At 34.1% G+C, this 14595-nt stretch overlaps 1 protein-coding gene across 5 annotated transcripts in view; it reads left to right on the forward strand.

Annotated features, from left to right (window-relative positions):
* Positions 1–5388, forward strand: part of FCHO2 (FCH and mu domain containing endocytic adaptor 2) — a 110401-nt gene extending 105013 nt beyond the window's left edge. For all 5 annotated transcript variants that reach the window (XM_074359664.1, XM_074359671.1, XM_074359661.1 and 2 more), the window contains 2 exons: positions 2501–2665; positions 2981–5388. In XM_074359664.1, coding sequence (XP_074215765.1) covers positions 2501–2665; positions 2981–3003 — 188 coding nt within the window. In that variant the 3' untranslated portion in view covers positions 3004–5388. The remainder of the gene's footprint in view (positions 1–2500; positions 2666–2980) is intronic.
* The last annotated feature ends 9207 nt before the right edge of the window (positions 5389–14595 follow it).

The following is a 14595-nucleotide window of genomic DNA, read 5'->3' on the forward strand; positions in this document are numbered from 1 at the left end:
AGATAACCTGATAATTGAAACTGATAACTAATTGAAACTAACACACTCTTTAGCTCATTTTGTTAATGGGGTCCTCCTGGCCTCCTGGAAATTATGCAGAAGCTTCCAGGCTTTAAAAAAAAAAAAACCTTGCTTATTCTCTCTTAAGAGAACCTTTCCTTGGTCATTTCCCCTTATTAAAACTAACCATCAACAGCCTTCAGTTCTATGATCATTATTTTAAAGAGAAGCAAGTTAATTGTCTCCTCCTACCTTGTCTGCATCTGTTCGGGTTCACAATGCAAAGAAAAAGTCTCTGCAAGTTGATCACTCCTAGCATTATATCTATCCCATAGCTCAATTTAGAATATAATTCCCAGGACAGTCAAGTCTGTAATATTTTCTTCGCATTTTGCTCTTCATCAAAAGAGATTTCTCCTGCCCTCTTTTGAATGCCTAATTAATCTCCAGTAACGTTTCTAATTAAGTAGCTATTTTGGCTTTTCAAGTTTTGCTCAGCTTTTTTCCACTGAACATTTTAAGCATAATGTGATCAAAATGTACGATGTATCCTCAGTAGTTTTTCTCATAGGTATTTCTACGTAAAGGACCAGGAACATACCTACACTGCCCATTCATACCTGCTGTGCTGAATCAGACTTTTACTATTAGCGAACCACACCTTGGATGAAATAACTTAGCTAATCTCTGGTCCCTTTGTTGCTGTTTGGTACTTAAAGGTTGCCTGTTTCCAAGGTGGCAAACTGTACTGACTTTTACTTTAGCTGTATGGCTGTGGGAGACAAAACTGAAACTCCTAGTTAAAACTGAGAGTAAACCAGAAATCTACTTGAATTGAGGGTTCATAACCAGTTAGCAAGGCAGAAAGGGTGTATTTCCCCCTATTTAATGAAACAATACTACTGTCAGTGTTTACCAAGAAGGGAATTTGTTCTTTGAAAAATAAGATACAAATTTTCTAACCAGAGTTTAATAGTTTCCCTCTGCTATTCAGGTATCAAGAGTGTCTGTGTGAGGAAATGGGAAAATCTTATAAATGTGGTTCTGCTTTAGTCAGTCAGCTTTTTGAAAGAAATATCCAAATTAGAATATTGTGAAATAGAAAGCTGTTTCTCTTTTGGCTTTATGCACAGAAGAGGGACAGGAAATAATTCTAAAGCTTAAGGATTGCAAAAGTGGCTCCTCTTGGCCTGTGATGGAACTTTCACAGAGTGGAATAGCTTATCAAGAACCATAAAAGTTTAAGGAGGGCTTGGACAGGGGTTAAGAATTAGACAACAGATTCATCTTCCCAATTGACCTCTGCCATCAGGCACAGCAGTGTAGGGTGGGTTAGTGTTATATTTTCTTCCAGATTTCTCTCTGTAGTGTGCATCTTCTGTATGGGGACTTACAGATTGTCACTCCCACTACCCAGCAATTCTGTCTCTTTTCCCCAGCCAGAAACCCGGGAACCCTCCCAGGCTCCTCTTCCTTTTCACCCCTTGGTTTCAACTCCTAAGTATGTTTCAAATTCATTCCCTTCTTTCCTTTCCCTTAGCCTAGTTCAGATCCCCTTTTACTGTCACCTCGAATCCTAATCTATTTTACTGACCTTCAGGTGGTTTCCCTACCTTGCATCTTGTACCTCTCTGCCCTTCTAAGACACTTGTCTGAAATGTTTTGTCTTCCTTGTCTTTGGTGGCTCCCTATAGTTATTTCTTATCATGGTTTGTAAAGATATTTAGAGTGTGTTCCTTGCTACCACTTAGTGTCTTCTGCCACTCTCTTCCACTTGTGTCCTGTTCTCCAGCTCTCCTAGATGCAGTTCCCTTTAAATGCATCATGCTCTCTTAGGTCTGAGATACACACCATCATCCCCACCACCATTTTATGTGCTTTTGTGCCCATAGCTCCTGACAGTTTTTATGGCATTTATCACATTCATAATTTTTTGATTTACTATTTCTGCCAAGCTGTTAGACTGATGTATGTTGAATAAATGGTTATATTGGAAAGAAAGCCCTTCAGAAATATGTGGCATGATGTTAGACCAGGTAGTTTTAAAAAGAAAGGTGAATACAAAATGGTAATGTTGATACAGCTCTTCCCAATTTTAGCTGTCTGTCCTCCTTTACCCTCTTCTGCCCCATGATAATGGTAGTCAGCCTCATTTCCTTTTGACTTTTTCCCACTCATCCCTTCCAGAGCTTCCTTTTGAGCTGCGCTCAGACTTTACTTGTTTTTTGACTCCAGCATGCATATAACATAGGAATCTCTATAGTAAGCACCTCTGAAGATTGCTATTAAGTCAAAGAGAAGCATGGATTAAGATTATTGACTTAGCAAATTCAGATTCAATGAATAAAGACTTATTTGGAAACCAGGTGATGATTTGTTTACTGTACATGTTTCATGAATTTGGCGTAAGACTGACACAGTTTAGCTTACTTGTTCAGTTGACTTTTTTGGTATGAAATATATGTTACTCTGTGTAAGTTCTTTGTTCTTTTCCTTGCAGGTGCTGGGTCCCTCAGAGCAAAATTTGATCTTTCAGAAGGACCCAGTAAACCCACAACACTTGCAGTGCAATTCCTCAGCGAGGGAAATACCCTCTCAGGAGTAGATATTGAACTTGTAGGCACTGGCTATAGGCTTTCCTTAGTAAAGAAGCGGTTTGCCACGGGTAAGTTGGGAGATTTCAAGCTTTTTAATGTACATGGGAAACATTTGCATTCTGACAGTTCCTAAACGACTGTCAAGCAGTTTATAGTCTAAAGACATGGAAATTTTTTCCTTGACCTTTGGTACTAGGTGCCAGGTAGACACACCTGGGAGAGAGAGTATTCATGGTCAGTATAGCTGAACACCTGTGATCTGATTCTAATGTATTGTAAACAGCAGATGGGAACTGGGTTCTGTATCTATAACCACAGTGAAAATGTCCTCCTTTGAGTTCATTTGAAATTATAATTGCAAAGGTCTGCTTGGTGTTTTTTAGGACGATACCTGGCGGATTGTTGATGGACCCTGGAAAGTGGTTGGCTCAAGGGAGTAGTACAAACCTGCCATTCTGCATTATCTGTTCTTTCCAGACACTATTCGAACTCGTATTATGTCTTTGAGAGCTGACTACAAACATTAAATTGCACTTTTGAAGTGAGTCATTGAAAGAAATAGCACTGAAATAATTTTCAACGCTGTAAATGATCAACTTCAATATTCAGGAAGCACATTTATTCAGATTCTCAGTAAAATGAAGTTTTTATAGGCTGAAATTTTAAATTTAAATTATCTTCAGTGTCTGTGTTGAAAAAGGGGTTATAGTGTATCAGGCCTAAAATTTTAGGAGAGCAAGCACAAAGTAATTTAGCTTTCCATAAGTTTTTAGAGTCAGAGATAGCTTTGAAATTTTGTAAGTTTGATATTGAATGAATACAAACAGAACGTGAATTCTAAGTTTTGGATAATGTTAATTTAGAACACTCAATCAAATTGAGTTATGTGCCATAAAGTAATCAGATCAGAGTCCAAGCTGTATGCAAAAATTTATAATTTGATTCTCATAAATGTATTAATAAAGTGTAAATGTTATTTTATGATTTTTTTAAATCCTTAAGTGCAATGTGTTTTAAAATAAGCTTGCAAAAGACAGCAGAGTGATTTACTTCTGCAGTTAACTTTATAGAAGTTGTGATTGTTTTGATGAATTAATGCTGTAGATTTAATTTATTTTTATATGGGTTGCATAATGTGTGCCTTTTAAAACAATAACAAAACCCAGAAATGTGCCTATCCAGTTTGTGTTCATTAATGTGCCTCACTTTTTCTCACAGTCTGGATCTTCTATTCAGAATCATAGAGTGGGCAAACATATTTACAAGATAATTGCAATTTTTAAAAATATCTTTTGCTGCAGTTGGGAAGGGAATTCAGAATAACTAAAGGATAATTTATACTTAAGAACCCTGGCTCACTTCTTTAGTGATACACTGTAGCCACTAGAGAAATGTTAACTAATGGCATATGTTTACAGGGGAAGAAATTACCTTCAGATATTCCACTTTAACCTGATCAAAAAGTTCTGAAAAACTGTAATGGTAAATTGGTAACTGGTATTTTAACTCTCAATTTAACACTTCCCTTCACTCTGATAATTGTTAAAAATATTTACTGAATGTGTTGTGAGCACGAATTTTGTAGTAGTTTGAGAGGAACACACTTTAGAAAAGATTAGTTTTGGCATTTTCAACAACTGGAGAAATTACCAATTTGTATTTTTTTTGTTCCTATTTAATTGCTACCTGGTAAAAGTAGAGAAATTGAAATGATGGATTGGGTTAAACATTTCTTAAATAAACTACTAATTTTTAATAGTAAAAAAACCTAACTTTATAGCAAATCCTGATTAATTGAAGGAATTAAGTATTTTGGACAAAGTTTAATAATTTACAAATGGGGATTTTATTTATAAGTACCAATGTCTTGCATTTTGCATAGAATAAACTGTTGTAGATGATAATTTATATAAAACCACTAATTGTTCTGTTAAGCTTTACAGAAAATAAAACCCCTACTACTAGACATTTATGTAACATCTTGCTATACTAAATACAGCAGAAAATCTACTCATTAGCAATATATATATATATATATACACATATATATATATATAAAAAACACAATGTGCTTTTTAATATATTCAGTGTTAGCCCAGTTCTAAATTTAGGTTTGACTAAAGCAGTACATAAAACAATTTGCTAAAATGTTCATCTTTACTAAATAGTGGGCAGAATTATAATTTCTAACTTACATTGTGCTCTTTTAAATGCCAATTACAGTCCCTTACTGGAATCTTAACTGTAACTGCTTTGCAGTCAGGCTGCTTTTATTGGGCAGTTAATATTTTATTATTGGAATTCAGACACCATTATACTCACCATGTTTGCTTTTAATCAAGTATTACCTAAAAATGTACAAATTAGTGAAGTGGTTAAAGTTCTGCACTTTCTTAATTACCACAGTCTTCATACCAAGTGTTAATACATAAATTTGTTTGGGTGCAGGTTACAATTTTAAAGCCATATGAGTTTATATTGATTTTTTTCATTTAAAAATCCACTAATGGTGTAAAAAAAGACCAATAGATTTTCAATGGGAAATGTATTTAGCAAGCTGGTTCTTGCTTATGTATAGTGATAAACTTTGTAGTTGCCTCTTTAACCAAGAATTTGAAAACACAGAAGAACTCTAACAAATGTGCGTTTTTAAGAATTTGTTATTTACTATTTGAGTTGTAATTAGAACACTGCAAATCTTACAAAATTTTGTAAATATTTTTGATTTTTTCATAAAATGTAAATTTTACATGAAAGTTGTACCCTTAATAAACATGTAATATATAATTTATCAGTTGGTTTGTATGTTTCTCTACTCTTCTTAATAGTAATAATACCTATGTCTTAGTAAAAATACGTATGTCTTAGACATTAGGAAGAGGCAAGCTAGGTAAGTAATAATTGGTTTTGAACTTTGTATCACCATTTAAATAGGCATATGGATTGATCTCTTATTAGCTTTAATTGATCACATAGGAAAACTTCATTCGGAGTACAACCCCAAAATGTAGAAATTGTTTAATAAGGGATTATTTTTTCTTTCTGAGTATGTTTAAATTGATGTTAAGCTTCAGCAAAGACTTTCCTCCTGACAGTTGCTTAGGAACAAAATCTTAACAATTTTAAAGCTATATTCTTCCAAGGAACTAGTCAGGAACATCAAGCCTCTCGAAAACCAGCGGATTTAGAAAAGAGCAAAGAAAGAAACTGAAAAAAGATTTTCATCCAATTTCAAAATATTGAAAATTTTGCCAAATTTGTGTCATTTAAATACGATCTCAGGAGCTTACTACTATAAAACAGTATATTGCTCACATCACAGTTCTAAGGAGATTAGAGGAAGAGCTCTGCACCAAACAGTAATTCAGGGACATAGGCTCCCTCTATTTTTGTGATTCTGCTCAAAATCTCCATTTAGCCAGTGAACAGGGAAAGAGAGAAAATGGGAGTTTATGGGCCAGGCCCAGAATTGGCATCATCACTTCGGTTCACATTCCATTAGTCAGAACTTGATGTGTGTTTCCAACTAACTACAAGGAAAGATGGGAAATATAGTGTGGTTGTGTGCTTAGGAGGAAAAGAAAACATGCTTAGATAAACACAGTAATCCTCTGCCATGAACCCACCCCTTCTCCATTTTGTTAACTTTCTTTATTCCTTTCTCCTAAATGTGCTTTTAATGGTGTCTGTGGCTCTCAGTACTAAAGTTTTGTTTCATCATCTCTTCCTGTATGTAGATATTTTATCCCGGTTTTTTCCCCCTATTTTAAATATATCTGATAATTTCCATATTTCCTCTAGTCATAAATGATACTTACGGTCATTTATGATCATTCAGAAACCATTGCTTAGCATGCAATGTTTTGTCTGTCAGTAATATTTTTAACTGCAACTAACAAAGCAAAACTAGGAATGGTTTAAACAAAGACAAGTTTTTTTCATATCACAAAGTCTGCAAGTTTATCTGTGGCTGGTATTGGTCAGAACAAGTGATTCTCTTGATCTTTTCCTTATGGTTACAACCTGGCTGCCACAGTGCCATACTGTATGTTTACATCCAAAGCTGGGAGAGGGAGCAGTTTGAGCTTTTTGCCAGGAGAGTAAAAGCTTTTTCCAGAAGCTTTCCCAGCACATTTCTGCTTACTTGCTATTGGCCAGAATTGTGTAAGAGGCAGAGAAAGCAAATAGCATTTATTTTTAAAGTGAGTAAAGGAGAAGGGGTTGGGAATGGCTGAAGGTGAGATGGCCAACGGGTCAGCCACAGAATTTCTGACTAGTATGTGCGTATTTCCTTATAGCATATTACCAATTTAAAAATTGGGGATAAGTGCAGAGATTTATTTAACAATTTTAACCCAGCAATAAGCAGGGTGAACTTGAAAGTATTCTCTATCTTTTTTATCTTTAGGAAGACTGAATCAGTACAACTTTCCTAAAGAGCAGTTTGAGTCCAGAACCTTTAAAAATCTTATGTATCACTTAAACTAGTAATTCATCACTGTTGGGAATTTGTCCTAAGAAAATGAGACAAGTAAGTAAAGATTCATCTATAATTTGAAAAAAATTTGAGAGGATTAGTTAATTGAGTTGATAACTCCCAAACAGTGAAATACTATGTAGGTATTTAAAATAAATCATAATCACTATGGTCATTGATATGGAAATACTGCCATGACATTATTAGATGGCAAAAGGTAATCATTCTTCTTTGTTATTACAGTGCAAACATGTAAAGCAAAAGCTTTGCAAAAATGCATACCAAGTTGTAATTTCTAGGTGATGGGATTTTTACTTTCCACAGAATGTTTAATGTCCACATTTCATTTTTTATGAGTAGATATATTTATAATAAAAACTTTCTATTCTGAAAAATAGTTTTAGAGAGTGCAAGTTGAACTTTATGTTGACATAAACAATGCACAAGGGTCTCTTTACATAAGGACCTTCCCATTTTGATAATGCCTTAATCTTCCACTTGGTCCTACTAATATAACCATTTGTTTTGTATTGCTTATTAACGTATGGAAGTAGGTTTCTGCTCTACTTTTTTTTCTTTTGGTCTCAAAGCTAAATGCCCCTATTTCTTTTGCCTAAGTGGATAAAGGATCAGGATTTTTCTGCCCAAATTAGTATCTTTAAACAAGTATGATCCAGAGGCAGGACAGAGGAAATGTATAAGTATGATGTGGTTAAGGTTGTCTTCTGGGTAGTTTTTGGCAAAATTAAGAGCTTTTTTAATTTCAATAAACTTGATGTTACCACCTCAAAATCACCCCAATAAGTTATGTGGTGTATTAGCTCTAATATTTCTATCCTAATTCTAGCAATTAGCCCAACAGTTCATATATCAAAGCAACAAAGCATAATATTCTGACCCCTAAGCCAATGCTTATTCTGACTACTACTAGTAGCAGACCTACTAACATTAATATGAGTTGGAGGACAACCAGTTAAACACTCATTTCTCATCATTGGCCAACTAGCATCAATCTTATATTTTCTTAGTCTTTTACTTAAGCCACCCACAATCTTAATCAGAAATACTCTAAAAAGAAGACTTGATAGTGTATTTATCACTCTGGTCTTATAAACTAGAAAGAGAAAAACCCGCCTAGAACATCAAGGAAGAAGCACCAACTCTACCATCAGCACCCCAAGCTGAAATTCTCCCTAGACTATTCCTGCAAGTTGCACATAAACAGTAAAATACTATTGTCATGGGCAATGTCAGTATTTAAAAATTCTAGATGATTCCATTGCTGTGTACTTTGTATATTAAATGATCTGCCCTGTTACAATGTATCATTATATATATATACTTGATTGTACATGATACATTCTATACGTATGTAATCATACATTGTTTATCCCATCTGTGTAAATGCAAACTATGAATATTAAATAATACAGAGTGGTTTATCATACATAAAATTCTCTTCCACATGGATAATTCACAAACCAAGAGATATGACTGATATTACATAGAACATATTAATTGTTCATATCCCATTAAGTCAAATCAACTCTAGTCACCACGCTTATGACCAACTACTTCCTTAATACCCAAGCTTTGAGAAATCAGCAGCTCATCCCCAAACATGCCCCTCTTCTTGCTTTGGGCCCATAACATGTGGTGGTTTCTAGAAGTGAACTATATCTGGCATCTGGTTCTTCAGGATCATCTCCCCTAAAAATCTCCTAATCTTTCCTCTTAAATAAGACGTTTTGATGAACTAATTAGCCCATGTGCACACATAACTACGGTGTCATATATTTGGTATTTTTTAATTTGGGGGCATGCTGTGACTGAGCTATGGCCATCTAAGGCTTTAATACATTTAAGCAACTTGTAGCTAAGCCTATATTGCATATTATCTTCCAACATCAACAACCCTAAGTTGTTAGTGTTTACAGTACATAAGAAAATTGACATGTGTATGTGCACACAGCCAATAAAAATTAGCTCAGCAAACTCCCCTTAGCTCCTGTAGACCTCAAATTGTATACATTACCGATCTTGACAAATTCCCAAAACAAGATTAAAATATTGCAGGACATAAAAGCCTACTTTCCCCCATCCTATAATAAATTAAATCTCTAAATCATAAATGAAGACATGTTTCAATCAAGATCCTTATTAACTAAATGAAAATTTCAAACACCCAAAATTCTAACTTTAAACCTATGGAATACAAAAACTCACTCCCCAGTAATTTAAGATACTTCCACTAATACTAGCATGCTACTTAAATTCACAAGACTTTGATGGACAGGGATCTCCCTGTATCTAATTTATTACTATAGCTTAGTAAGTAAAGCAAAGCACTAAAAATGCCTGGAGGAGTTTAGTAACTCCATAAACACATAGGTTTGGTCGCAGTCTTATTAATTCTTACGTTACATATGCAATTATTCTACATCCCAGTGAGAAAGCTCTAGATCACCAATGATTAAAAGGAGCAGGCAGTAAGCACACTAACAAGCTCGTGATGCCCAGATTAACCGCATGCCACAGGAAAACAACAGAAAAATTAAGCCATAAACAAAAGTTTAAGTTTTTACTACGTAAATGCCATACCAGCCACCAAGGTCATATGATTAACCCAAATTAACAAAATTTTCAGTGAAAAGAGTGTTAAAGATACTCATAATTAAGTTTTAATTAGGCTGTAACAAGTTGCAACTAAAATAAAAACAAACTACGGAAATGAATTCAATATTCCTGATTACATGATAACTAAGACTCAAAACTGGGATCCAATACTCCACTAATAGCCCTAAACCCAAATAATTATAACAAAACTATTTTCCAGTGTACCACTAGCAATGGCCTAAAACTCAAAAGACTTGGTGAGGTTTTCTATCCCTCTAGAGGAGCTTTTTCTATAATCTATAAACCCCGATAAACCTCACCCATCCTTGCTAATACAGACTATCGCCATCTTCAGCAAAGCCTAAAAAGCAACCATGGGAAGCACAAACACCCACGTAAAACTATTAGTTCAAGGTGTAGGTTATGGGGTGGAACGAAATGGGCTACGTTTTCTACTTAAAGAATATTAAAACTTACACAAAAGTTATTAAAAACTAAGAAGATTTAGTAGTGTATTAAAAAATAGCTGAACTGAATTAGGCCATGAAGCACACACACACAGATGGTCACCCTCCTCAAATATCAAAACCTACATATACAACTTATAACTATTTAACACGTAAGAGACAGGCCAGTCACAAGGTAAGCACACTGGGAAGAGTGCGTGGGCAGATCAAAGTGCAGCTTAAGAGACTCCAGTTTACATGCATGAGATTTCATCTTAAATGACCACTGTGAACCAGAGCTAGCCCAAACTAATCAAGCTCAATGACAGTATATAAATTAAATATTTAAAAATTAAAGCATAGGAGACAGAGATCAATTTTCATTAGTGCTATATAGAAACTACCACAAGAGAATGGTGAAAGAAATATTTCAAGTATTAAATAGCAAAGTTTACTCCTTTACTTCTCCATAATGATTAACTGGAACAATTTAGGAAAGAGATGTTAAATGGTCCCCAGACCAGATGAAACCTATGAACAGGTTCTAAAGAACAAATTCATCTAAGTAGCAAAACTATGAGATTTGTGGACAGAGGTGAAAAGCCTAATGAGCCTGGCAATGGCTGGCTGTCTAGTACAGAATTTTGGTTCAACTTTACCTAAAAAATAATTCTAACCTAAATTTAAATATTAATCTAAAGAGGTACACCCTTTACATGCAGGATACAGACTTCCTTATAAGAAAGTTAGTATATTAATAATGTCATAGTTATTAATATATTAATAATATCATAGTTGCCCTAAAAAAATTAAGAAAGCATTCAAGCTCAACAGTTTACTTACCTTAATTCCACTAACAAAAACTCCTACCTTAATACTGGATCAATCTATTAATAGAAGGAATACTGTTAATATGAGTAACAAGAATTATTTCTCCACACTTAAGATTATATCAGAATAGATAATCACTGGTAGTTAATATAAATTTAATCTAATAATTATTTATTAAGCCAATTGTTAAACCAACACAGGTGTGCACTTAAGATTTTAAGTAAAAGGGGATGTAGCAAAAGCAGTCCTCATAGGGAAGTCCACAGCAACACAGGCCTTCCACAAAAAAACAAGAACAATCTCAAACAACCTAACTTATTACATAAAAGACTTAGAAAAAGAAGAACAAACAAAACTTAAAGACAGCAGCAGAAAAGAAATAAATATCAGGGAGGAAGTAAATAAAATAGAGATTAAAAAAAAATGAATCGAACTAAGAGCTGGTTTTTTGAAAGAGTAAACAAAATTGACAAACCTCTGCTCAGGCTCACCAAGAAGAGAGAGAGGACACAAATAAACAAAACAGGAAATGAAAGAGACAAAATTATATCCAACACCACATAATACAAAAAAAACCCTAAGAGAATACTATGAACAACTATATAGCAATAAATTGGACAACCTAGAAGAAATGGACAAGTTTCTAGAAACATATAGTCCATTAAAACTGAATCAAGAAGAAATAGGTAATTTGAACAGACCAATCACTAGAAGTGAAATAGAATCAGTAATGAAAAAACGTCCTGCAAACGGAAGTCCAAGACTAGAAAGCTTCACTGGGGAATTCTACCAAACATACAAAGAAGAATTTATACCAATCCTTCTCAAACTTCCAAAAGATTGAAGAGGAGGGAATACTCCCAAACTAATTCTGTGAAGCCACCATCACCCTGATAACAAAACCAGACAGACACTACCAACAAAGAAAATTACAGGCCAATATCTTTGATAAACATAAATGCAAAAATTGTCAATAAAATGTTAACAAACTGAATCCAACAATACATAAAAAAGATTATACCATTATGATCAAGTCGGATTTATACACTATGATCAAGTTGGATTCATCCCAGGGACACAAGGATGGTTCAACATATGCAAATCAATCAATGTGATACACCACATCAGCAGAAGAAAGGACAAAAATCACATGGTCATCTTCATAGATGCAGAAAAAGCATTTGATAAAATTCAACATCCATTCACAATAAAAACTCACCAAAATGTGTATAAGGGGAACATATGTCAGCATAATAAAAGCTATTTATGACAAATACATAGTCAACGTAATACTCAAAGGTGAAAAGTTGAAAGCCTTCCCACTAAAATCTGGCACAAGACAAGGATGCCTAATCTCACCACTTCTATTCAAAATAGTATTGGAAGTCCTAGCCATCAGATAAGAAAAAGAAATAAAAGGAATCCAAATTGGAAGATAAGAGGTAAAACTGTCACTATATGCAGATGACATGATACTACATATAGAAAACCCTAAAGGCTCCACACAAAAACTACTAGAGCTGATAAAAGAATTTGGCAAGGTAACAGGATACAAGATTAACATACAGAAATAAGTTCCATTTCTTTGCACTAACAATTAAATATCAGAAAAAGAAAGTTAAGAAACTATCTCTTTTAAAATCACATTAAAAAAATAAAATACTTAGGAATAAACCTGACCAAGGAGGTGAAAGACTTATATGCTGACAACTACAAAACACTGGTTAAGGAAATTAAAGATGATTTAAAGAAACGGAGGAGGGAGGAAGGGATAAACTGGAAGTTCAAGATTTGCAGATACTGACTGGTATATATAAAATAGATAAACAAGTTTATACTGTATAGCACAGAGAAATATATTCAGTATCTTGTAGTAGCGCACGGTGAAAAAATATGAAAATGAATATACGTATATTCATGTATGACTGAAGAATTGTGCTGTACACCAGCAAGTGACACAACATTGTAAACTGACTATACCTCAATAAAAAAAATAAAGAAATGGGAAGATATCCCATGCTCTTGGATTGGAAGAATTAATATTGTTAAAATGGCCATACTACTTAAAATAATCTACAGATTTAATGCTATCCCTATCAAATTATCCAGGACATTTTTCACAGAACAAGAACAAATAATCCCAAAATTTACACGGAATCACAAAAGACCCAGAATTGCCAAAGCAATACTGAAGAAAAAGAACAATGCTGGAGGAATAACCCTCCCAGACTTCAGACAATACTACAGAGCTACATTAATAAAAACAGTGTCCATCAACAGATGACTTGATAAAGAATACATGCTATATATACACACAATGGAATACTACTCAGCCATGAAAAAGAATAAGATAATGCCATTTGCAACAACATGGATAGACCTGGAGATTGTCATTCTAAGTGAACTAAGCCAAAAAGAGAAAGAAAAATACCATATGATATCACTTATATGTGGAATCTAAAAAAATAACACAAATGAACTTACTTACAAAACAGAAACAGATACGGACATAGGAAACAAAATTGTGGTTATTGAGAGGAAAGGAGTAGGTGGAGGGATAAACTGGGAGTTCTGGATTTGCAGATACTAACTACTACATGTAAAGTAGATAAACAGCAAGGTCCTACCATATAGCACAGGGAATTATATTCAATACCATGTAATAGCCTATAATGAATATGAAAAGGAATATTTACATATATGTATAACTGAATCACCACACTGTACACCAGAAATGAATACAACATTGTAAACTGACTATACTTCAATAAAAAAAATTATTTATTTTAAGTAAAAGGAAATCAGCAAACAAAAACCTTGCCTGTTTGACGAAATTATCACCTCTAGCATTTCTAGTATTAGAGGCATTGACAAATGTTTAAGTAGCCAGCTGTGGTATCCTGACTGTGCAAAGGTAGCAAATCATTTGTTCTTTAAATGAGGACTTGTATGAATGGTCACATGAGTGTTTCATTCTCTCTTAATTAGAGAAACTGACCTTCCTGTGAAGAGGCGGTAATGACAGGGTAAGACGAGAACCTACGGAGATTTAATTTAGTAAAAAAACAAAAACAAAAACAAAACTCCCAATAACCCAAAATTAACAAAACCAAGGGATAACAAAACTTTAAGTGGACTAAAATTTTGGTTGGGGTAACCTCAAAGAATAAAACACGTGATTAAAACCTAGACAACTAGTCAAAATATTTGATCACTTAATGATCCTATAACTTGATCAGCAGAACAAGTTATCCTAGGTAGAACAGCACGATCCTATTCTAGAGTTCACACAAACAGGCTTTATAACCTCATTAGATCAGAACATCCCAAAGGTGTAACCACTATTAATGGTTTGTTTGTTCAACAATTAAAGTCCTATGTGATCTGAGTTCAGACCAGAGTAATCCAGATTGCTTTCAATACATTTCATATTTCTACCAGAATGAAAGTACAAGAGAAATAAGACCTACTTTACAAAAGTGCCTTTAAACAGGGTTTGTTAGGGTGGCAGAGCCTGGTACTTGGCATACAACTTACACGTTTATAGTCAGAGGTTTAACTCCTCTCCTTAACAGTTTGGTTAATACAATTAACCTTCTTTCATTAATTAATCTCATTCCAATTGCTG

Source organism: Camelus bactrianus, chromosome 3 (genome assembly GCF_048773025.1).
Source record: "Camelus bactrianus isolate YW-2024 breed Bactrian camel chromosome 3, ASM4877302v1, whole genome shotgun sequence".
Lineage (NCBI taxonomy): Eukaryota > Metazoa > Chordata > Mammalia > Artiodactyla > Camelidae > Camelus > Camelus bactrianus.